This window comes from Monodelphis domestica, chromosome 4 (genome assembly GCF_027887165.1).
Source record: "Monodelphis domestica isolate mMonDom1 chromosome 4, mMonDom1.pri, whole genome shotgun sequence".
Lineage (NCBI taxonomy): Eukaryota > Metazoa > Chordata > Mammalia > Didelphimorphia > Didelphidae > Monodelphis > Monodelphis domestica.
This window is the reverse complement of record NC_077230.1, coordinates 21624423-21649522: the sequence shown is the minus strand read 5'-3', so window position 1 is coordinate 21649522 and position 25100 is coordinate 21624423. Positions and strand designations below refer to the sequence as shown.

General features: G+C 35.0%; 1 protein-coding gene across 3 annotated transcripts in view; it reads left to right on the top strand.

Moving 5' to 3' along the window:
• USP9X (ubiquitin specific peptidase 9 X-linked) overlaps window positions 1-25100 on the top strand; it is a 237974-nt gene that overhangs the window by 75668 nt on the left and 137206 nt on the right. For all 3 annotated transcript variants that reach the window (XM_056826165.1, XM_007493340.3, XM_001366516.5), the window contains exons 3-5: window positions 11668-11813; window positions 17175-17254; window positions 20951-21063. In XM_056826165.1, coding sequence (XP_056682143.1) covers window positions 11668-11813; window positions 17175-17254; window positions 20951-21063 — 339 coding nt within the window. The remainder of the gene's footprint in view (window positions 1-11667; window positions 11814-17174; window positions 17255-20950; window positions 21064-25100) is intronic.

Below are 25100 nucleotides of genomic sequence, written 5' to 3'. Positions count from 1 at the left end.
GATTGTACTACAGTGTATCAGTCTCTGTATACAATGTTCTCCTGATTCTTCTCCCTGCACTCTGCATCAGTTCTTGGAAGTCGTTCCAATTCACATGGAATTCCTCCAGTTCATTATTCCTTTGGGCACATAGTATTCCATCACCAACATATACCACAATTTGTTCAGCCATTCTCCAATCAAAGGGCATCCCCTCATTTTCCAATTTTTTGCCACCACAAAGAGCATAGCTATGAATATTCTTGTACAAGCCTTTTTCCTTATTATCTCTTTGGGGGGTATAAACCCAACAACAACAGTGCTATGGCTGGGTCAAAGGGCAGACAGGCTTTTAACACCCTTTGGGCATAGTTCCATATTGCCCTTCAGAATGGTTGGATCAATTCACAACTCCACCAGCAATGAATTAATGTCCCAACTTTGCCACATCTCCTCCAGCATACATTACTTTCCTTTGCTGTCATGTTAGCCAATCTGCTAGGTGTGAGGTGGTATCTCAGAGTTGTTTTGATTTGCATTTCTCTGATTATAAGAGATTTAGAACACTTTTTCTCATGTGCTTATAGTTTTGGTTTCTTTATCTGAAAATTGCCTATTTATGTCCCTTGCCCATTTATCATTTGGGAAATGGCTTGATTTTTTTGTACAATTGATTTAACTCCTTATAAATTTGAGTAATTAGACCTTTGTCAGAGATTTTTGTTATGAAGATTTTTTCCCCAATTTGTATTTGCTTCCCTTCTAATTCTGATTGCATTGATTTTGTTTGTACAAAACCTTTTTAATTTGATGTAATCAAAATTATTGATTTTACATTTTGTGATTTTTTTCCAAACTCTTGCTTGCTCTTAAGATCTTTCCTTTCCAGGGGCAGCTGGGTAGCTCAGTGGATTGAGAGCCAGACCTAGAGACGGGAGGTCCTAGGTTCAAATCTGACCTCAGACACTTCCCGGCTGTGTGACCCTTGGGCAAGTCACTTGACCCCCATTGCCTAGCCCTTACCACTCTTCTGCCTTGGAGCCAATACACAGTATTGACTCCAACATGGAAGGTAAGGGTTTAAAAATAAAAAATCTTTCCTTTCCTAAAGATTTGACATATACTATTTTGTGTTCACCTAATTTACTTATAGTTTCCTTCTTTTTATTTAAGTCATTCACCCATTCTGAGTTCATCTTGGTGTAGGGTGTGATATGTTGATCCAAACCCAATCTCTCCCATATTGTCTTCCAATTTTCCCAGCAGTTTTTGTCAAATAGTGGATTTTGGTCCCAAAAGCTGGGATCTTTGGGTTTATCATAGACTGTCTTGCTGAGGTCACTTATCCCAAGTCTATTCCACTGATGCTCCTTTCTGACTCTCAGCCAGTACCATATTGTTTTGATGACCACCGCTTTATAGTATAGTTTGAGATCTGGTACTGCTAGACTACCTTCCTTCACATTTTTTTCATTATTTCCCTGGATATCTTTGATCTTTTGTTCTTTCTTTTTTTCCTTTTATTTTTCCATTTGAATAAGTTTATTTGGTCAATTTAGAACATTATTCTTTGGTTATAATAATCACATTATTTCCCTCCCTCCCCTCCACCCATTCTTCCTGACACGCAATTTCATTGGGTATTATTTGTGTCCTTGATCAGAACCTATTTCCATGTTGTTTACACTAGGATGTTCATTTAGAGTCTACATCCCCAACCATATCCCTTTGACCCATCTATTCAAGCAGTTGTTTTTCTTCGGTGTTTCTACTCCCACAGTGTTTCCTCTGGATGTGGATAGTGGTTTTTCTCATAGGTTCCTCCTAGTTGTTCAGGATCACCACATTGCCACTAATGGAGAAACAATGTATCAGTCTCTGTGTACAGTGTTTTCCTGGTTCTGCTCTTCTCAGTCTGCATCACTTCCTGGAGATTGTTCCAGTCCCCATGGAATTCCTTCACTTTATTATTCCTTTGAGCATGATAGTATTCCATCACCAACATATACCACAATTTGTTCAGCCATTCCCTAATTGAAGGGCATCCCCTCATTTTCCAATTTTTTGCCACCACAAAGAGCGCAGCTATGAATATTTTTGTACATGTCTTTTTCCTTATTATCTCTTTGGGGTACAAACCCAGCAGTGCTGTGGCTGGATCAAAGGGCAGACAGTCTTTTAGTGCCCTTTGGGCATAGTTCCAAATTGCCCTCCAGAATATTTGGATCAATTCACAGCTCCACCAGCAATGAATTAATGTCCCAACTTTGCCACATCCCCTCCAGCATTCATTACTTTCCATAGCTGTCATGTTAGCCAATCTGCTAGGTGTGAGGTGATACCTCAGAGTTGTTTTGATTTGCATCTCTCTGATTATATGAGATTTAGAGCACTTTTTCATGTGCTTATTAATAGTTTTGATTTCTTTAACTGAAAATTGCCCATTCATGTCCCTTGCCCATTTATCAGTTGGAGAATGGCTTGATTTTTTGTACAATTGATTTAGCTCTATAAATTTGAGTCATTAGACCTTTGTCAGAGGTTTTTGTAATGAAGATTGTTTCCCAATTTGTTGCTTCCCTTCTAATTTTGGATGCATTCGTTTTGTTTGTACAAAATCTTTTTAATTTGATGTAATCAAAATTATTGATTTTACATTTTGTGATTTTTTTTTTCTAGTTCTTGCTTGGTTTTAAAGTCTTTCCTTTCCCAGAGATCTGACAAGTATACTATTCTGTGTTCACCTAATTTGCTTATAGTTTCCTTCTTTATATTCAGGTCGTTCACCCATTCTGAGTTTATCTTGGTGGTGTAGGGTGTGAGATGTTGATCCAAACCTAATCTCTCCCATACTGTCTTCCAATTTTTCCAGCAGTTTTTATCAAATAGTGGATTTTGGTCCCAAAAGCTGGGGTCTTTGGGTTTATCATAGATTGTCTTGCAAGTCCATTCCACTGATCCTCCTTTCTGTCTCTTTGCCAGTACCAAATTGTTTTGATGGCCTCTGCTTTATAGTATAGTTTAAGATCTGGGACTGCAAGTCCTCCTTCCTTCGCATTTTTTTTCATGATTTCCCTAGATATCCTTGATCTTTTGTTCTTCCAAGTGAACTTTGTTATGGTTTTTTCTAATTCCGTAAAGAATTTTGGCTCTAAATAAGTAAATTAATTTGGGTGGGATTGTCATTTTTATTATTTTAGCTCATCCTTCCCAGGAGCAGTTAATGTTTTTCCAATTATTTAGATCTAGTTTTAATTGTGTGGAACGTGTTTAGTAGTTGTGTTCATGTAGTTCCTGTGTTTGTCTCAGCAGATAGATTCCTAAGTATTTTATATTGTCTACGGTGATTTTCAATGGAATTTCTCTTTTTAATTCTTGCTGCTGAAATGTGTTGGAGATATATAGAAATGCTGATGACTTATGTGTGTTTATTTTGTATTCTGCAACTTTGCTAAAGTTGATTATTTCCACTAGCTTTTTAGTAGATTCTCTAGGATTCTTTAAGTAGACCATCATATCATCCTCAAAGAGTGATAGCTTGGTCTCCTCATTGCCTATTTTAATACCTTCAATTTCTTTTTCTTCTCTAATTGTTACAGCTAGTGTTTGGTCAGTTATGTGGATGATTTTCCTAATATTGAACCATCCTTCATTCCTGGTATGAATCCTACCTGATCATAATGAATAACTCTCCTGATCACTTGCTGGAGTCTTTTTGCTAGAGTTCTATTTAAAATTTTTGTATCTATGTTCATTAAGGAGATTGGTCTATAGTTTTCTTTCTCTGTTTTTGACCTGTCTGGCTTTGGAATCAGAACCATATTTGTGTCATAAAAGGAATTTTGTAGAATTCCTTCTTTGCTAATTATGCCATATAGTTTGTATAGTATTGGGATTAGTTGTTCCTTGAATGTTTGATAGAATTCATTTGTGAATCCATCTGATCCTGGGAATTTTTTTCTTAGGTAGTTAAGATGAGGAATCTTGATTGAAATACATGTTAAGTGATTTGCCCAATATTACACAGGTAGTAAGAGTATGAAGTTGGATTTGAACTGTCTTCTTCCTGACCCCCACTCTAGCACTTTATCTACTAGACCACTTAGAAGATGGAGAATGTCCTCATAGGGATTTTGGTCAGTGACCTCAATTTTTTCAGTGAGGAATGTGGGAAAGTCTAAAATTTAAGAGGGTTTGGAATAGAAATATTGTGAGGAATTGAAGAAAAAATAGAATGTTTACAACAGTCCCTAGTGTTTGGGATAGTTCATTTTTAGTTGTTTTTTCAACTCTATAGTGACACTTGATGATCCTATTGGGATTTTCTTAGTAAAGATATTAAGAGTGGTTTGCCAATTCCCTCTCCAGTCCATTTTACAGATGAGTGACTGAAGCCAACTTTAAAATAACTTGCCCAGAGTCACCCAACAATAAGTATCTGAGTCCTCAGGCCCTGCACTCTATCCATTGTACCACCCAGCTGCTCCAGGATAGTTAATTAGGGAGATACAAATGCCTTGGTTTGTTGAACTGAGGAGCCTCCTGAGATTATGTAATATGAATTTATAGTGGACCCACTATAGTTTTGTGATTTTTTTTTTCTAGCTCCATACTCATGAATTGGAACAATGTGAGAGGATGATGAAAATGATCCTTGGTTGGAGTTTGACAAGGCTTGATGTATATTAAAACAAGAAGGCAAGGGACTCCAGGATAAAGGAAAATGTATAGTTTTTCTCTTTCTGCTTATTTCTCTGCTTTGATGAAATAGGTTATTGATTTATGTTTTCTCAGATAAACTATAGGTAGTAATTTCAGACTCTTAAATTTGAGCAACATTAGGAAATTATTGTCCTAAGAAAATTAAATGGTATATACTAATAATATTTAAATCTCCTTTTTAATACTTTATTTATTTTTAGAGCCCTTACCTTCTGTCTTGGAGTCAGTACTGTGTATTGGCTCCAAGGCAGAAGAGTGGTAAGGGCTTAGGCAGTGGGGGTCAAATGACTTGCTCAGGGTCACAGCTGGGAAGTGTCTGAGGCCAGATTTGAACCTAGGACCTCCCATCTCTAGGCCTGGCTCTCAATCCACTGAGTTACCCTAGCTATCCCCTCCTATTTAATACTTTAGAGAGAAAAGCAGCATGACCAATTATGCTTGTCATCATCGCATCCAACATAAATGTACCTACAATTATTTTGCATCAATCCAGACTGCTATTTTGTTTTTTGTTTTTGAATTTGGCATTATGGAACTTATTTGGGTACTTTTTTTAAGTGACTGTCATTACAGAAAGCATTAAAAAAAAGAAGGAAGAATGTTTACTTGAGTGAAATCATTTGGCAATATTTTTATTGTATTATAGTGTATCTACATAGAATTTTACAATAGATTACAAAATTCCTTCACTAATAGAATTCTAATCCTGTGCTACATTTTTGATATAGAAGTATCCTTGAGTTTCTTGAATGCTATAAATCAAGGAAAGAACACATTTATTAATAAGAAACAAAATAGTCATTGCCTATGCTTTCTCTTTTTTTATTTAGAACTTATATACCAAAAATAAGAGCATTTCTCTAAATATAGTGAAACACAAAAGCATTCTCTATGGAGCCATCTATTTTTCATTACTGGTTTTTGAGGTCATACATAATATATTCTACACATTAATATCAAAATTGCCCTATTTGTGCTTCCTACTAAAGCATAGTATTAGACCCCTTAAATTTGTTTTGATTTTCATGTCCTTGAGCCCTACTCACTAGACTAACTCCATTTGGTTGGCTATTCATCCAGCTGATATTTCTTAATTTGAACACATTCTCTTTTGACATTTCCCATTATTAAAACACAAAAGAAAAATTATCACTTTTAATTCATTTTAAATATAGGAGGAATAGAGCTCTACAGTCTTGCTGAAGCTATAAAATTGAGAGTTGGTTGTTAACAGATTATACATTTTATAGCAAGGTTTGTGTTAATTATCAACCATGGGCAGTTCTTTCCCATTGTCACCTCAAAATTCTAGCTAAGGTTATTTATTGCTCATTTTTTTAATACCAAATATTTTTACTTAACATTTTGTTTTTCAGGGCCAGCTGAAAGTGAAATGAACCTCATTTGTTGGTCTACTTCAAATAACTTTTTAAAGTTTAATTTTAAAATTTTGGCATATCTTTTGTTTTTTTTCCATTGCATATTCCAAGTATGCCCCTAGTCACACTTCCCTATCCAGTACATTAATGAAATCTGACAATATTTTCTCACACCCATAGTACCTATCTCTACAAAGAAGAGATAAAGGGAGATGCATTGTTACAATTTAATCTTCACAATAAAGGAAGAGCTAAGTACCTTCATTGTTACAATCAGGGGAGATCCAAATCCATTCTTCACAGAAGGAACCCCTAAGTCCATTGTAGTTTTTTCTCTTGACATTTTTGTCATTGTATTTATTATTTTCCTGCTTCTTCTTGCTTCACTTTTCATCAATTCACAATTCTCTTACTGCTTTTATAATATTCAAATTTTGTTACAACTCAAGAATAATTCAACTATATTTATACTACAGCTTGTTTAGTCATTCCACAATCAATATGCATCTACTTACTGTGTTTCAAAATCTTTGCTTTCAAAACAAATTTGGAATAAATATTTCTGTGCATATTTGATGTCTGATCATATGTACAGCAGTGGGATTTCTGGGTCAAATGATGTGGAAATTCTAGTTTAGTACTTTAGTACTCTATCTAGCGTCTATATTCATAGTAGTTTTTTTTTATGTAGTGAAGAGTTGGAAACTAAGAGTGCCCATCAATTGGGGAGTGGCATAATATATGAATATGATCTAATAAGGGATGGTTTCATGAATCAACTTAGAGTAAAATTAGTAGAACAAGGAAAAATAGTCATACAGTATTAGTATTATAATGAAAAACAACTTTGAAAGACTTAAGAACTTTGATCAATGCAATGCATAGCTACAGGTCTGAATAGCCATAATAATAATACATGCTTTCCTCTTCCTGACCAAGATGTGAAATGTGATAAACTTTTTTGAACTTGGCCTTTTGAGAATATCAGTTGACTAGGCATATTTCTTGCTGGGATGTTTTTTCCAATTTGGAGGGTGTTGAGACAGGAAAATCAGCTGCGGATAGGTTTGCCACATCTTTCCCCAAAATAAACAAACAGAAGAAAGGCTAGAAGGAATTACAGATAGATAGCAGGACTGTTTGTAAAATGAATTCATATACTTAAGAAAAGTCAAATTTATGTAATAAAGATTGTCATTTTCAGTCAATACCCTTTCTGAAATGTAAATAGAAAGGTTTTGAATTTCATGTTTGGATTTTTTTTTTTTAATGAAAATTTGTTTTTTAAAAAAGCCATAGTGTACTTAGTTTTGTGTTTTCCTTTAGACTGTCTTTAGTAGGAAGTGTATAGAAGCAAAACATGAGAGAGACTGAGGTTTGATCCTGCAATAGGACATGGGGGTCGAAGCTTTCAGTGTGAATAACTCTTCATATCCTTTGATCAATATCAATGAGTAATCTTTTTTTAATACCTGTGTTAATGACCTATAGATATATTGATTATCAGATACATAACAAAGATATTTGATGTAGATTTTTCATGTAGGTATGACAGTTATACTTTGTGATTTTCCTAATTTTTTATGTGACTTAATATTGTTCATATCTATTTTGAACTTATTGTGATTCATAGTATTAAGATACATGATAGGATAGAAATTTATCTTGGTTTTGGAGGTAGAGAACCTGGCTTCAAATCCTGTGTCTTACCATTTACTACTTGTGTGGCCTTTGTCTACCTGGCCTTCAGTTTCCTCATTTTTAAAATGTAAGAGTTGGGCGAGATAACTCTTTTCACCATTTTCCTACTGTCTTCTTTTGGTTTAAGTCTAATTTCTGCCAAGTAACTTTTGTGGGGAAGGTGGAAACCAAACCTGTCATATGTATGGGAAACTCCTCGTATTAGAAAACTTCATTCATCAGTTGCCTGAGCAAATGGGATTCTAAGTGATGTGATCGTGATTACACAGTTAATATTCCAGACGCAGGACATGAAACCAATTTTCTGACCCTAGAGTTAGCCATTTTAGATAAATTAAAACTAATCTTCCTAGTTTCTCCAAATAACTACTATTTTCTTTTATGGTCCTAATTATTAACCTACCTACTTATCTACCAGTTTATCTGTATATATTTAATATATTAAAAGCATATAATGAATAATTACAAATATGTATGGAGAGAGAGAAATAGACACTAAATTATGGTATAACTACAAAGCTCTTCCATGTAGCTGCTTGAAAAAAAAGATTCTCTACCTGTTTCTAAATCATGTCTAAATACACTTTCTCCAAAAGTCCACTAATCTGTTAAAAGTCATGGTCTCCAGATATTCTAAAACAAGATTAGAATTATTTAGGATTTTACAGAGAATGGAAATAACTATGTTAATTTGTTTCTTAAATTAGGAATAAACAAGCTAAAAAAACTTCAATAATTTAAAATTTTACTTCAGTTTCATATTAAGGCCGCCCAAATTGAAAGAGAAGAGAAAGGAGGAGAGGGAGAGGAAACAGTTTAAAGAAACTATAATATCACATGTCCATCCATCTTGCCTTGAATCCAAAGGCAAATGGTGGAATTTTGGAGCTGACATGATTAGAGAAAATGGTTTCATAAGAAACATAAGAATAGACAGTAGAACAAAATAATCAATTATTTTAATTAAGTTTTTTAGTTAGAAGTCTATTAAATACAATTAAAACTGATATTACTAAATAGAATATTTAGGTTTAGTATTATGAAGTGCCTTCTGAATTTTCAAAAAAGAATAAATTAAGTTCAGTAGTTCAGTTAGAGTTCCTTTTGTTATATTCTATTTGGAAACCAGAAATACATTTGTGGTGGTCTGAAAATGTTTGTTTTGGGTCCAACCTTTTTTGAAAGAGGTAAGCTGTGTTTTAGATAGTCCTACTCCCTCCCTTCCATTTCTTTGGAACTTCACTACTGCTTCCCTGCCCCCTTGAATCTGCTCTAAAACTATGGTTTCCTACTTGTGACAGTGAGGAGACAGAATAGAGTTGAAAATCCAGACATATAATTGAGCAGGACCTGGATCCATGTCATGTCCCAGGTAGACCTATCCTGAAAGTGAGAGAAAGACATTGGAATTTATTGGAGAAGTAGTGAAAATGGAGTAGGTGGCAGTGGAACAGATATGACATGGTCAAACCCATACTTGAGGAAAATTATTTTGGTGGCTGAATGAAGGATTGACTGGAATAGAAAAAGGTACATGTCTGATAGTGAGAAAGGTATTGAAGTAGCCTAGGTGAGGAAGTGAGCACCAGGATGATGGTAACAGCAAAGGAGAAAAGAGGACATACTCAAGAGATATTTCACAGGTAAAACTGACAGTTCTTGGAAACAAATTGAATATGCAGGGTAAGAGGTAGTAAGGATGTTAAAGATGGCATCTAGGTGGTGAGCTTTGGAGGACCAGGAGGATGAAGTGGGGAACAAAACAGTATTTGGAAAGTGTAGAAAGGAAGAGGGTTAGGAAGGGAAGGATAATGAGTGCAGTTTGGGATATTGTTTAGCTTAAAATGATTACAGAGATGAGATATCTAATATTCAGTTGGAGCATAGAGATGATAATGATATTAAGCAATTACTTCATACCTAACATTGCTAAGCTTTGGAAATACAAGTAGAAAATTAGAAGTTTCCTCCTTTCAAAGAACTGATGTTCTAATTTTAGGAGATACATCTAGGAGTGTTCAGGCTGGATGGAAAGGTCCAGTAGTCCTAATAGTATAGTGAACAGAAGTCCTTAGGTTGTATCAGAAAGTCAGATGGCAGGGAGTTTGGAGGTGGTTCTGGAGGGCATAATGTCAAAGTACATGATATGTCTTGCACCTTAAAAGAAGAATTACAGTGAGCAACCCCCTTCTCATTCAGTTGGAGTAGTAATGATAGCCTGGTGGGGAAAATGTTGCCTTGGAAGGGCACCATTGGGAAGATACAAGTTCTAAGATGTAGTCAGAGTGGACTACCGTAGAACTAGTAGTACGGAGTGGGGGTGGGGGGCATGATGATGGTTGTGTGAGGTAGGGAGAAGGAATATCGCAGGAACAAAAAGGGGAAAAGAGCCTAGGGAAATGAGGGAAGCAGAAACCTCCCTGAACTCCTCCTATCTGCTGGGCTTTCCAGTGAGGAAAATTTTACATTAAGGTGTTCACACACCCTAAGGCTTGGATTTTTCTAGTAGCAAGTCAGAAATATGCCTGTCTATCTGGAGACCTGGCTATATGCCAGTTAATTATGATACCAGGTTACGTTTGTTCCTTCTTCCCTTCCAGTCCCTCAGTGATTCAAGTGAAGCCACGAGGCCTTTTCCTCATGCAGGTGTTACAATGGGATAAGTAGGCTTATTTTTAACATCTTTGGTTTGTTTGATAAAGTAGCTCTAATGTATGTAGTACTAAGACCACCTATATAATAGATATGGCCATTTCTACTTTGTTAATCAGGATATTTGTATAAGTGAAACACTCCATTATTCCACAGTAGTAAATAAATTATAACCACCAAAAGGTTTGTACAAAGTATGTTTAAAGATAGAAGAACCAAAAACAGGAAGTCATGACTATGAGTGGTAATGGCGATTGAGGATAACCTCTTGGAAGATATTGTGAGCCACATCTTTAATCAGAGATGAATACAAATCATTTAAGAATGTCCTTTATTAAAAAATATTTCTTTTTAGCATTCTTTTTTTTTTTGAGTTCTAGAATCTCCCTTCCCGTTAGCCCCATCCCAACATATTCCATTTTTAAGGGAGATTGTTACAGCATTTGACACTAAATTAAAAATGTTTTAAATGCTACTAGCTAGTTAGCTTTTGTATAGTGCTTAAAAAGATTTACAAAGTGCTCATTGATCTTTCCAACAATGTTGTGAAGTTGATTGCACTATTATTATTCCCATTTTACAAGTGAAGAAACAAACTGAGAGGTAAATTGACTTACCTAGAGTCACACAGTTAGTTTAGTAAGTGTCTGAGGCAGAATTTGAAGTTCAGCTCAAACTGAGTTCAGATCTTTCACTGTGCCACCTAGCTTCCTCTATTAGGTAATTTCCATACAGCTTTCTTGGCATCTTTTTAGTTAAAATTGAGTGACCATTGACCGAAAAAAATGATTTTTCCCCCTTTTTATTAAATTGGATCATATGGCCTTTATATAGATAAGTGAAATTTTTGTTTGTGGATTATTAAGTTAAGATACTTATTGATATGAAAATAAGAGTAGAGAAATTTAAGTTGCAGAAAATGCAAATAAGCTCTTAACTACACTAAGCATCTAATTTAATTTTTCTTTAAAAAACTATATATCCAAAGAAACTTTATAATTTAGTGTAATTAATCTCTATGGAAACAAGTTTCATATTGGTACTACAGTGGCTAATTTGAGATATGTGTATATATGTCGATATATGTACATGAGAATATGCATTATGTGTAACAGGATAATACAAGAGAAGTTAAAGGGAATTTATAAACTTCTAAATGACATATGATTTCTTACCAGATATACTTTGTCTGTGGTCTGTAAACTAAATCTGGAAAATTTCATTTTAAATTAAGACTTCATCGCCTGATTCTTCTAATGAGAACTCCCCAGCAACACCCCCTGATGAACAGGGCCAAGGTGATGCCCCACCCCAGCTTGAAGATGAGGAACCTGCATTTCCCCACACTGACCTGGCAAAGTTGGACGACATGATCAACAGGTTAGTTTATATTTTTACTTATATATGATAGTCTTGAAACTTAACCTTGTTTCATATTATGCGGCATTCAAGCTTGAGCCTTTCTAGTAGTTCTTAGTTCCAGTGGTTAATGGGGAAGTGTAATAGTGCTGGGCCTTGTTCTTCAAGATAGGAATATCAAATGAAGTGACAGTAAGCAGTCCTCCTAACTACCCAGGTGTTGTAGATATCCCAATTAAAATAACAATGGAAGAAATTATTAGAATGTATTTTGTTATAGTTATTTCTAAGAAATACTTTTACCAGTTTTTCTTCTACATAGTTGTCAATTTAGTTTTTGCTTACATTATAATATCTGTGTGGTTTTGATGTAATCTGTACATCATTTAATTGTTTTGGTTTTTTTTAATTAAAGCAAGAAAAGAAGAAAAACCTATGTGTTGCCTTTGCTTTTATTGATCTAGAAGTGTTCCTGGCCCCGTATTTAAAGTAAAAAGCCTCTCTCACCAATGGAGGGCTCTTAGTATTTTGTTCTACTTGGCATGATTCATGAGATTCTCAAGCTTGCTTGAAAGATTGGTCCTAAATATTGCACTTGTCTAAAACAAAGCTTTAGCAATCCATAGGGAAGATGCAGTTTCTTGGAGAGGGATTCAATACTAATTTCTTAATCTGAATTTCCAGTCCTCTGAGCTAATTTGGTTCTCTAGGCAGACCTTGGAGCATTTTGTAAAGTATGATCATCATCAGAGAGCCTCAGTATATTCCCTTCTTTTCCACGAACCACTGTCTTCCCTGTACTTGATGCCCCCCCTCAAGTCCCCTCTTAATTTATGGCACCTCTTTTGTGTAATTTATTCTACTTGGTTCTTCTTTCATTTAGTTGTTAGTTACTTTGGAGAAATAACATTGAGGTCAAGATATTTTTAGAGGAGAAGAGGGGAAAAATAGTAAAACAGATTGTTTCTTTGGGGTTGAGTAAAAATATATTGATAGAGTGATGCATGGTTTTTAACATGCTTTCTTTTTAAAAAATTTATTATTTATTTATTCCTTCTGATTACAACAGCCCATCCATGCCCCCTCCTCCTGTGTGACTCTTAACCATTTCTTTCTATAAAATATTTTAAAAGTATCATTACCCACTTTTTGGAAGCTGCCTTTAGTTCCTTTAACATTCTATTGATACCAGTGAAGTATTTTGGTTTTCCATCGGTTATCTCTCCCTCTTTACTACATGACCAATCCATATTCTTTTCTTATTAGACATTTCTTCATTGATATCTTTTGCACCACTTGCATGTCAGTCATATATAACACTATAGTGAATCCCAATTGGGTCAAGATTCACCCCAAAACTCACTTTCCAAAAGATTCCCTGGTCTCCCCACCACCCACACACACAAGATGTTTATCTAATGACTGATAGCTATATATCATAAAAAACACTGATTTTTAAAATATGAATTTTTGTGTCAGAGAATACCATTGGAATAAACGATCTAAGCATCATGGGCTTAGAGTTGGAAGGGATCTTGAAAGCTCTTGAGGACAATGGTCTCATTTTATAGACCAAGAAACCATGGTTAAGAAACAGCCTGAGTGATCTGCCAAAGACATATTTTGAATATGTGTTTAAAGCCCTGAGAAATTTCTCAAATGCAATCCTTCCTTCACTCTTCCTCTTATTCAGTTTTGGGACCATATAAGACATGTTTAATATAAACATATGTTGTCTAATTCTACTGATTATCTAGTTGGTGTGTCAGTCAGTAAACATTTATTAAACACCCGCTATATTCCAAGTACTACTGTAAGCACAGAGAATTTTTTTCCCCAGCTACATGTAAAAATAATGTTTCCAACATTTAAAAAAGAATTTTGAGTCCCAAATTCTCTTTTCCTCCTCTCTACCCCCTGAGATGGCAATCAGTCTCATACAGATTTTACATGTGCAATCATGTAAAACTTTTACATATTAATCTTTTAGTGGAAGGAAATTTGAACAAAAGGAAATTAAGAAAGAAATTCTAGTCTGGATTCATCTCTGGAAGCAGTTGGAATGTTTTTATCATGAGTTTTTGGGGATTGTTTTAGATCATTATATTGTTGAGAATAGCCAAGTCTTTCACAATTATCGTACAATTTATTCCTGTCAATGTGTACTATGTTCTCCTGGTTCTGCTTGTTTCACTCTGCTTCAGTTTGCATGTCATTCCAGATTTTTCTGAGCTCTTTTTATAGCATACTCAGCCATTCCCTAATTGATGGGTATCCCCTCATTTTATAATTCTTTTCCCCCACAAAAAGAGCAGCTTTAAATATTTTTGTACAAATAGGTTCTTCTCCTTTTTATTTTTTTATGTGTCTCAGTTTTCCTGTTCTGTCATAATTGCCAAGCTGGGAATGGGATGGCACCTCAAAGTTATTTTAATTTGTATTTCTCTAATTAAAAGCGATTTAGAGCATTTTTAAATGACTACGGAGAGCTTTAATTACTGTGTCTGAGTGCTCCTATTTATATCCTTTCATCATTTATCATTTCAAAAATGACATATTCATTCAACTCATTTCTCTATGTATTTAAGAAATGAAGTTTTTAGAAAGACTTCAAAAAAAAATTTTGTACCATTATGATTATTGTGTATTATTCTCCATCCTGTTTTCCCGTGTTTAGTTTCTGACCACCACCTTCCCCAATTTGCCCTCTTTTCTATTAGCCCTACTCCACTTCTATTATCCCCTTCCTCTCCTACTTTCTTAGGTCAGATAGGTTTCTATACCCAAATAATTGTTTGCTCTTCCCTCATTGAGCACCTTCACCTTGAGCAAGATTCACCTTACTAATGAGAGTAAGACTCACGTGCCTCCTCCTCACTTACCCCATCATCCCCTCTACTATACAAGCTCTTTCATTCCTCTTTTGTATGTGATAATTTACCCCCATTCTATTTTTTCTTCCCCCTTCTCCAATGCATTCCTCTTTCTCATGACTTAATTTTATTTTTTTAACATCATCCCATCATATTCAACTCTTATATCTTGTTCCTGTTTTCACCTGCCCTAATAATGATAGAGTTCTTAGGAGTTATAAGAATCATCTTCCCATGTTTACATATTCTCAATTGCTTACATAAAATTTAAGTTTATTGAATGCCTTTTGATTTCTCTTTTTTGTTTACCTTTCTGTGCTTCTTGTATTTGAGAAATTCAGACTAAGAAATTAGTATTGAATCCCTCTCCAAGAAACTGCATCTTCCCTATGGATTGCTAAAGCTTTGTTTTAGACAAGTGCAATATTTAGGACCAATCTTTCAAGCAAGCTTGAGAATCTCATGAATCATGTCAAGTAGAACAAAATACTAAGAGCCCTCCATTGATGAGAGAGGCTTTTTACTTTAAATACGGGGCCAGGAACACTTCTAGATCAATAAAAGCAAAGGCAACACATAGGTTTTTCTTCTTTTCTTGCTTTAATTAAAAAAAAGCCAAAACAATAAAATGATGTACAGATTACATTAAAACCACACAGATATTATAATGTAAGCAAAAACTAAATTGACATACCCCTTTTCCCCCCTGAAGAATGTTATGCTCTGTTTTGTTTGGTAAGTGATTCTTAGTTGAAGTCCTAGCTCCTTTGCCTTATTGGTTATCATATTCTAGGCACTCTGGTTCTTTAATGTAAAAGCTGCTAAACCGTGTGTTGTCTTGACTATGGATCCACAATACTGTCTGAATTGCTTCTTTTTTAGCGGCTTGCAATATTTTCTCCTTGACCTGGGAGTTCTTGAATTTGGCTACAATATTCTTGGGGATTATCCTTTTGGAATCTCTTTCAGAAGTTTTTTTTTTACCCTCTGGTTCTAAAATATCAAGGCAGTTTTCTTTAATTTCTTGAAAGATAATGTCTAAGCTCTTTTTTTTTTTTTTTAAATTCTGGCTTTAAGGTAGTCCAATCTTTCCTGAATGTATTTTCCAGGTCAATTGTTTTTCCAATGTGACATTTCACACTTTCTTCTATTTTTTCATTCTTTTGACTTGTATTATTTCTTATTGATTGTTAACCTATTTTGAGGCCACAAAGCTAGTAGTAAGTGACAGATATGTGACACAGGTCCATCTCTCCTGATTTTAAGTCTAGTAATCTCTTCAGTATCCCATATTGGCTTTCTGGGATGGAGCACCTAGATGCACAAGCTGTGTGATTGTTGGGAATGTGGCAGGCTCATCTGAGTCATGTAGTCTAAATTACTAGTTAGTTGGTTATCTGATTGTTTTCTTTCATATTCAGAGGACCAAAATGACATCATTGGTGATATCTTTTGATTTAGACATAAATTGGTTTTATATGAGGCAGAGTTGCAAAGTCATTGGCCTTACTTTTCTCTTCCAAAGTCATTGAAGACTAGTGATAAGGCAAGAGTCAAGATGATTGGTGATGGATAACAATGGCTTCTTTGATGTCTGACTAAGCACTAAGCACTCCACAGTGCCTGCTTCCATTGTCCATGGCTATTGGAACAAGTTGATCTTATTCATTCACGCCTTCTGCTGGAAAAAATCTTGACATGCCTATGTCTAACTTACTCAACCCTCTAACTTACTCAAGGAAGGCCTGTCATTTTGCCCTCAATCTGGTTACTGAGAAGGTTTATTGGGATATGGCTACTGTGCCTGTTACAGTTTCTTAGAGCAATAGATTAGAAGTGGGTGGCAAGTAGGTGATGAAGAAGAAAAGCAGCCCTGAAAAGGGTTTGCCAGAGCTATACTAGTCTTTCCTGAAGACTCCATACACCTCAAAGAAATTACTAGTTCTATAGTACCTTAGAGTCAAGAATTTCCCTGTTGGAAAGCAAGAGTGACAGTTGCCCTCTTGAGAAATGGTTGGTGCCCACTGCATATTAATAGAAGTTTATATATATATATATATATACATACATATATATATATATTGTTATTCAATATATATATTGAATGCAGCTCATTCATTATCTGTACTCACCCCTACTTCTAGTAATGATGTTTCTAATAAATGTCTTTTTCAGTAGTAGGAATATTGCTATTTCTGAAATTGTAATTAAATTCTCTTTGTACTGATATTTTATTATTTCAAAGCCATTTGGATGTCATGTTAATCTTGTTAAAGTAGAATTTAATATGCCTTTCCTCTACCATTACCAGTGTATTTTGCTTTATGGCTTAGGAGAACTAGGTGAATACAGTAGATTTCCTTGGCTACCATAGAATGTGATTTAATGGACTGGTAAATTTTTCAATTATATTCTCAAAATACAACAATGTGAATAAGTTAAAATTGATTGATTCTTTATAGGCCCTTTTCACTATTAACCAGTAAAATCTTTTTGTTACAACCTTCAGACCCCGATGGGTGGTTCCAGTTTTGCCAAAGGGGGAATTAGAAGTTCTTTTAGAAGCTGCTATTGATCTTAGTAAAAAAGGTGAGTTATCAATATATCACTACTTAGTAAAATGTGTACCATTAAAATGTCTGGGACCTTGAAGACTTTGATTTTTCTTTATAATGCTTTTTCCTAATGGAATATGAAACTGTACTTTCTTAGAATCCTAAGGAATAAGCTAACATAACAGCAACTATCTTTTAAAAATCAGGAGCACTAAGTTTGTGTGTCTTTTGTTTTATTTTCAAGATGATCTCGTTCATGATTTTCTTCCCCTCCCTCTCCAAATCGATTTCTACTATTTCTGTGGTAGAATTTTTTATTTTATTCATCTGGAAACTTAAAATATACTTGAAAAATTGATTGAGAATTACACCAAAACTACCAAAAATTTCAGTAAATCAAATGTTTAACATTTCATCCTTTTCCCTTATTTAATAAGATAGCCGAATTATTGACATTTTGAGACATTTTTATAATGTGAAAACATGGTTTCATTGCTTTGTTTTGGTTCATGTTAATGTACAACCACAAAAACTTGGTAATTTTTTAAAAGTTCTTTTAAAAGGTCCTGGTAGAAGAGGAGAGGTCCTTCATAAAATGAAGGAAGCAAATCCAGAAATGAAATATGGCTTATATTTTGTATGTTATTTAAAAGAACAGCTTAGTAACTCTTAAGCTTATACCACATGGGTCTACTTTGAAGTAGAATTGAAATTTCTTCAATGGAGAAATAGCAGTTGTCCCCACCCCCCTCCCCCAACCCCCTCCCATGGGTAGAATTACATATATGTAAATTTGTTGTTGATAAGTTTTTTTCTGTCATGTCTGACTTGGTGATTCCATTTGGATTTTTCTTAGCAAAGATACTGGAGTGGCTTGTCATTTCTTTCTCCAGTTCATTTTAAAAATGAGGAAACTGAGCCAAACAGGGTTAAGTGACTTGCCCAGGGGCACACAGCTAGGAAGTGTCTGAGGCCAAATATGAACTGAGGAAGAAGATAATGAGTGTTCCTCACTCCAGGCCTTGTGCCCTAGTATGTTCAAATATAAGTTTGAGTAGAGGGCCTCTTATTTTTCATCTTTTAGCATCTGGTTTATTTAAGGTTGTTCTTTGGAATAATTTACTACTCTCTGTTGCCATTTAAAAAAAAATAGCAATAATTGACACAACTGTAAGAAGAAGTGGTAGTCTCTCCGTGACCGAGAATGACAATGATGTTTGTGCATTATCATCTATTGATGTACTCTCATGTGGCTTTGAAGTCCAAAGGCTGAGGCGCAAAGTTTGACACAACTGTAAGACCAAAAACAGAACAGAGAAATCAGTAGAGGAGAAGTATAGCTGGACATTAACACAACTGGATTTTCTTAACATTTTTGCTACCTAGTAGCATTTCAACTATTTAGTAAGATATTACCTATATGTACATAATTTAAAGGAAATTTTCTAGGTAATTTCTGCTGGAGTAAATTGTCAAAGTGATTGCTACTGATATAAAAACTGTTTTACCATGCTAGAGTCCATGTGCCTTAGTATATATCTTTCTCTATCCTTGGAGTTGGGGAAATCTCAGTTGAGTTCTGCCTCTGCCCCATAATGGTTGTGTGACTGGGAAAGTTGCTTCACTTTTCATTGTCTCTAGACTGTACTCTCAAGAACTAGAAATTGCAAAGAAGATGCTAGTTTGCATTGATGGAGAAGGACTTTCCTATACCAATGAAAACATAGGAGTAGTCAAAAGAAAATCATGATAAAACCTGATTTACTCTATCAAACAATCTCCAACTTAACATAAGGTTGAGTTCACTTGTAATTTTCTCTAATACTTGAAGACATGAATAAATGGCCTTTTGATATACCTCTAAAAGCCAAAATACCATCTATTTTGCCATAGGAGATAATGTTGTATGTTGTTTTTAGGCTTTTGTGGTAGTCCAAAAATTCCTCTTATTCAAACCATTATGCACCTGAAAGTGTTGTACAGGATATAATAGCAATAGATAAATTATCATTTTAACTTGCTTATATTGCAAAATATGTTTTTTTTTTTTAATCCTATACCTATAATAGTGGGATCCAGGGATTTATCTTCCTTGTCCACCATAGGAATAAAAAAATAAGATGTCCTTAGATCCTCAGACCTAAATTGGTGTTGGTAGTGATTCTCCTGGCTTTAACATGACTGCTGAGGAGGGAAGTAGAGGAGACCTTATTCTTTAGAGCTCATGGGAGTTTAGGCCAACTTGTCTGAGCAAACATTTGTAGTTATTTCAGTTTTATCCTGTCTCCCTAATCAAATGGCTCCTTACATGTGGAAACCATCTTGGCTTCTTCTGTCTTTGTATTTGCCCCAGTGCTGGGAACGTGGTGTAGGTATTTAGTAAATGCATATTGAATGAATGAAGAGCATTAACTTTTCCAACTTCTCAAGAATATGCCCACCTACACCCCTTTTTATGGAGTAGTATGGTACCTTTGCCCTTCCCTGGGATTAGAGGAGCCGCTCTTTAGATTTGCCCCCTGATGCTTGCCAAATGTATGACATTGAGCCTGCTTAGGCTTTTTTATTTATGAAATGAGCTTCTAAAGTACCTGCTGCAACTGCTTTCATCAGTTGCTCTTGACCAAGCTTGCTGTAGACATCGGATACAAAATCTTCTTAGATAACTAAGAATTCTCTCCTTCACCTTGCCCCTTTTTCTTTTACTTCTTTTAACTGCTAGTAAGTGAAGGAAAAAAAATCACAAATAATATAAAGATTCCCAAAGGAAAGATAGTCATATATAGGAAATAGGTACTAAAGTAGTTCAAATACAGTGGGGTTATTTGGGAGGAAAATCATACCCTACTTATCCTTGACAAGAAGCTATGCTTGCAATATGAAGTTTTGGGTTCAAGATCAGAAGGAAGCTAGGGGGAAATAAGCTAGCACAGATATGGGTATCTGATTGAAAAGTAATAAGGAGGGGGCATCTAGGTGGCTCAGTGGATTGAGAGCCAGGCCTAGAAATGGGAGGTCCTAGGTTCAAATTTGGCCTCAGACACTTCCCAGCCATGTGACCCTGGGCAAGTCACTTAACCCTCCATTGCTTAGCCCTTACCACTCTTCTGCCTTGGAGCCAATATATAGTATTGATTCCAAGACAGAAGGGAAGGGTTTTAAAAATACGTGTGTGTGTGTGTGTGTGTGTGTGTGTGTGTGTGTGTGTGTGTGTGTGTGTGTGTTTTATATATATAAATCATTCATGATTTCCACTAACACCAGGGTAAGGGGAGAGGCTATGATTTTTCTGGTGGCAAGTTCTAGATAGTATCTCAATAGGAGAAAAAATGACAAAATCCAAAACAGGGAGGAAAATTAGGTAGTTCATACATCAATCACTGATCATGTCTTTGTTGTTTTTTTTTAATTTACATATATATAAATGGAGACTTATTACGGGTATGAATTCATTTTAAAATTTCATTGAGAATAACATGATTAAGTTAAATGTTGATCTCTCCACACTTTAAAAATATAAAGCAGTCATTTTGCTTTTTAATTTTAATGTTTTGAGAAATGTTTGTAATGTAATTGGTGGTGGTTTTTTTGATTCATTGAACTATTGATTTATTAACTACTTGATTTGCTAGCCACCTGGATGATTATAGTTCAGGTCAATAATAGGCATAGATGATGCTATTATTATTTTATAAATAAAACTTTATATTTCTTTTCTTATTTCTCATAGGTCTTGATGTTAAAAGTGAAGCATGTCAACGTTTTTTTCGAGATGGGCTAACAATATCTTTCACTAAAATCCTTACGGATGAGGCAGTGAGTGGCTGGAAGTTTGAAATTCATGTGAGTTTTGCATTTAGTCTGTGAAAACTATATAAACTAATGGCAATTGTGTTTGTTCATAATTTTGAGAAAATCCATAGAAACATTAATGTATTGAAGATCTGGCATTAAAATTTGTTTATTAGCTTTGAACTCTATTATCTTCTGCTTTATGGATTCATTATCTAATTAGTTCCCTGGAATATCTTACCTCTCTCCTATCATTTTATTTCTGCTAATCTTTCATCCTGGGTGAGGGACCTATCAAATTTCTCTGTTCCTAGACTCCCAGAAAAAGTAATGAAATTGTCCACTGTCACTTGCCTGTTCTGCTACTTGTCAGCACTGTTCTGATCTTAATGACTATCAGTCTTATTTTCCACAGAGACTTATCATGCCTCTTTCTCTCACATGAGATCTTCAATATATATGTAGATATCTGTCCTTTCCACTAATAGCAGATATTTTAGCATCATTCTTTACAATCAAAGCCCAGAAATTACCTCCCTTTTCCCTGAAACTTCTTAAAACTTTTTAAGATCACAACTCCTGGGAAGTGTATCTTCTTGTCCTTCTGTCTCAAAAAAAGAAAGAAATCCCTACTTATTTCCAGTAGCAATCTCTACTGTACCCTTTACCCTATGCTCTCCTTATTTTCTAGGGCCCGTCTTATGTCTTATCTCTTATACCTTTCAAATTCCCCATCTCCACCAGCCTATATAAATATAGTTTTGTTCTTTGCTTATTTTTTTAGTTCTTTATTAAAATACAGTATGATAGGTATGTGGGGAACAGGGAACATCCTTGTCCAAAGGCAAGAGAGCTTATGTTTCTAACTATATATGGAGGCAGCATGGCATATTGAATAGCACTTGTCTTAGGATAAGAAGACTTAGATTCATATCCTACCTCTGACATTCTTAGATCTGTGATCCTGAGCAAGGCATTCAGGTTTTCTTCAAGTTAACTCCTTATCTGTTAAAGTTAATGATAATAAAATCACTTATTTAGAGGGTAACTTGACCAAGGTCATATCAGTAGCCCCAATTTGATCCAAAATGAGGATATTTAAACCCAGGGTGCTTGACTCCAATCCAGGTGCTATTAATGCTGTATACACTATAGGATGTTGCCTCTCCTGAGGCAGCTGGTAGTGCAGTCAATAGAGCACCTAGCAAATCATTTAACCTTTCTAAGCCTCAGTCTCCTTATTTGTAAAGTAGGGGATAATAATATTAACTCAAAGAATTGCTGTGAAGGTCAGATATAAATACATATAATACACCTTTGAGACACTGTTTGCATATTGTTTATGAATAAAATTTTAACTTTCCTTACTTGATGCCTTGAAGCACTATAAATTGCTAGCTATTTGTATGTTATATGTAACCTTTTTGCTATGACTCTTCCTGTCCTTTGCCACAAAATATATACATACTCTGCAGTTTTAGAATTTTTGCAGTTTAAAAAATTTTCTCTATTAATCATATCCAATTAATTCATCCGTGTTAAATTATTTCCTAATGTATCACCTCTCTTTTATTATCTTTTCTTACTGTTCTCACCCTAATCCAGGCTTACATTCTGTTTTGGCTTTGTCAGCTAATTACTAGATCTTTTTTTACCTCTTCTTCCAAGTTTACTTTTGTTTTACTCCTAGGATGTACTTATGATCTTCATAGATCTTTTATCTTTATATCAATGAGAAAGTAGTTTAAATGCTGGGCCTAGAATCTTCTTAAGGATCCACAAAGAAAACCAAAGAACTCATTTTTTATACCAGATAAGACCCCACATTTAAAACTAACCACTATGCTAGTTTTATCTGAAGGTTAGGTCTGTTTCATTTCAGCTCTTCCTTGGGGTACTCTATTACCTTTAAGGGGGGGACTAAGAGGTGTCTTGACTCTCCGCAAGTGACATCATCTCTCCCTCCTCCCAATAGAATTTCCTCACCTGTAAAAGGGAGGCCTCTGCACCGTGGTTTCATTTAACCATTGATGATTGAATTAGCTTTGACAAAGAAATACTTCTAAAGTTTAAAATAAATATACAAATAGTTTAATTCTTTCCTATAGAGTTCAGTCCTGGTTTTAAGTCCAAACCCTCTCTCGAGCTTCAGTTCAAGCACCCCAGCATTTTAGGGCTTCCCTGCCTGGCTAGCTGATTACAACATGCTAATTGATATCCTGATTCCTTTTTTTACCATGATTTCAACTCCTGGGTCAGCCACCTGGTAAGGGGATATGGGAGGGGGTGCAGAGAAACCCAATGCCTCCATGTTAGACCATCTGAATGTCCTGTAAAGGTGACATTGCATACTTAATTCTATATCAGATTTTGATTTTCCAGCATGAGTGTATTTTTTATTAATACAGTTTTTCCTTGACCCAAATTCAAAACAGTTTTCTCGTGATCTCTAGAGAGGAATAAGTAATTTCCATTCACTTGCTTCTCCAGTGTCATATAGTTAAATCTCAGAAGAGTCAATGTTGTATAATCATGTATACATTCCCACACATATAAAAGAATATTATAATCATCACCACATATAAAATTTTGCAGAGTCGCAAAACAAGGAATATATCACAAAGTTTGCCAGATATTTCTATTTGTTTAGCTTTTATAGGGCCTTTTCAACCCAGAAGTGAAAGATTAAAACAAAGAATATTTTTCCCATCTCATAGGGAAACCTAGTCCACATTGAACTCTTCCCAGAAGGGCTTCAGGCCTGGGGTTGACTAGGAACTTTCCCCTTTCTCAGATGAGAAAATTGTCCTGGGTGGAAATTCTTCCTGATTCCCTCATTGCATAAGGCCTTTCAACTGGGATGGGGATAAATGTGTCTCTTTCTACACAGGAAACACAAAAATTCTTTAGGGTGTTGCTCCATACCACAAGCAATTTTTCCATAGAGATCTAGGCAAATTCCTCTGGGTCCTTATTCCAAAATGTGCACATTATGCACTAACACACAAAATGGATCCATGCTACTGCCAGGATAAACCAAATGGAATTTCTACAAACTCACCCATTATAACAAGAAGACATGTAGGATTAGTTAGAGAAGCAAAAAAGATTTAACAGTTACTTGGGGATTTAAAACACAAATCAGCTGATCCTAAGAATTCATACAGCATTTTCTTTCACAAAAGCCAAGCACCAGTCTAGGTTGATTTTAAGTGCCAAAGAATAATGTGAACATTTCTACTAGACAGTAGGTGTGTTGGGTGCCATATTTATCATATTAAGCTTTAATATCAACAGATAAAGACAGAATCCAGTTTAAAAAACTAACTATATTTAAAAATCAAGCAATTAATTAATGAAAAGGTCACAAAAAATTTTCCCAAGCATAGGGGAGGAGCTCCCTAGCACCTCAATCTCATTTAAACTCTGGTGGTTGGATTAGCTTTGACAAAGAAATATTTACTCGAAGGGATAAAACAAATAAACATACCAGTTGAGTTCAGTTCCTGTAGACTACAGTACAAGTTATAAGACCAAAGCACACCTCAGGGTTGAATTATAGGCATCCTGGATTCTCAGAGCTTCTTCACCAGATGAGCTGGCTGTACTATCCTCCTGGAATCCTGGATCTAAGATCATCATAGCTCCTTGTCCTGTCCAGTGGGGCTCGCTCACCACTGGCACCTGAGACTAAGGACAAAACAAAACGAACAAGACAAAACACACCATGAAAAGATGAGGAAAAAAGATATTTCCATCCTCCACTTCATCTCTGTTTACTTCATAGCTCCTGTGTTGTGGCTGAACTGTGATCTTCATTCTCTGCACATTGCAGGAAAGAAGATGACCAGTTTGGATTTATATTACGAATCTAGTGATGAATCAATATTATGAAAAATATAAATAAAGTTGACCATAGTAATAATAGAACAAAAATAATTTTAATATCTGCAAATGCAAAAAAATTCTTTGATTAAAGTACAGAACTCATTAAAAACTAATAGTTTTATGATGTTTTATGATATTATGGTTTACGTAGGAATCTAGAAATTCAGTTTTAAGATTAATCAAAATTGATAATTTGAATA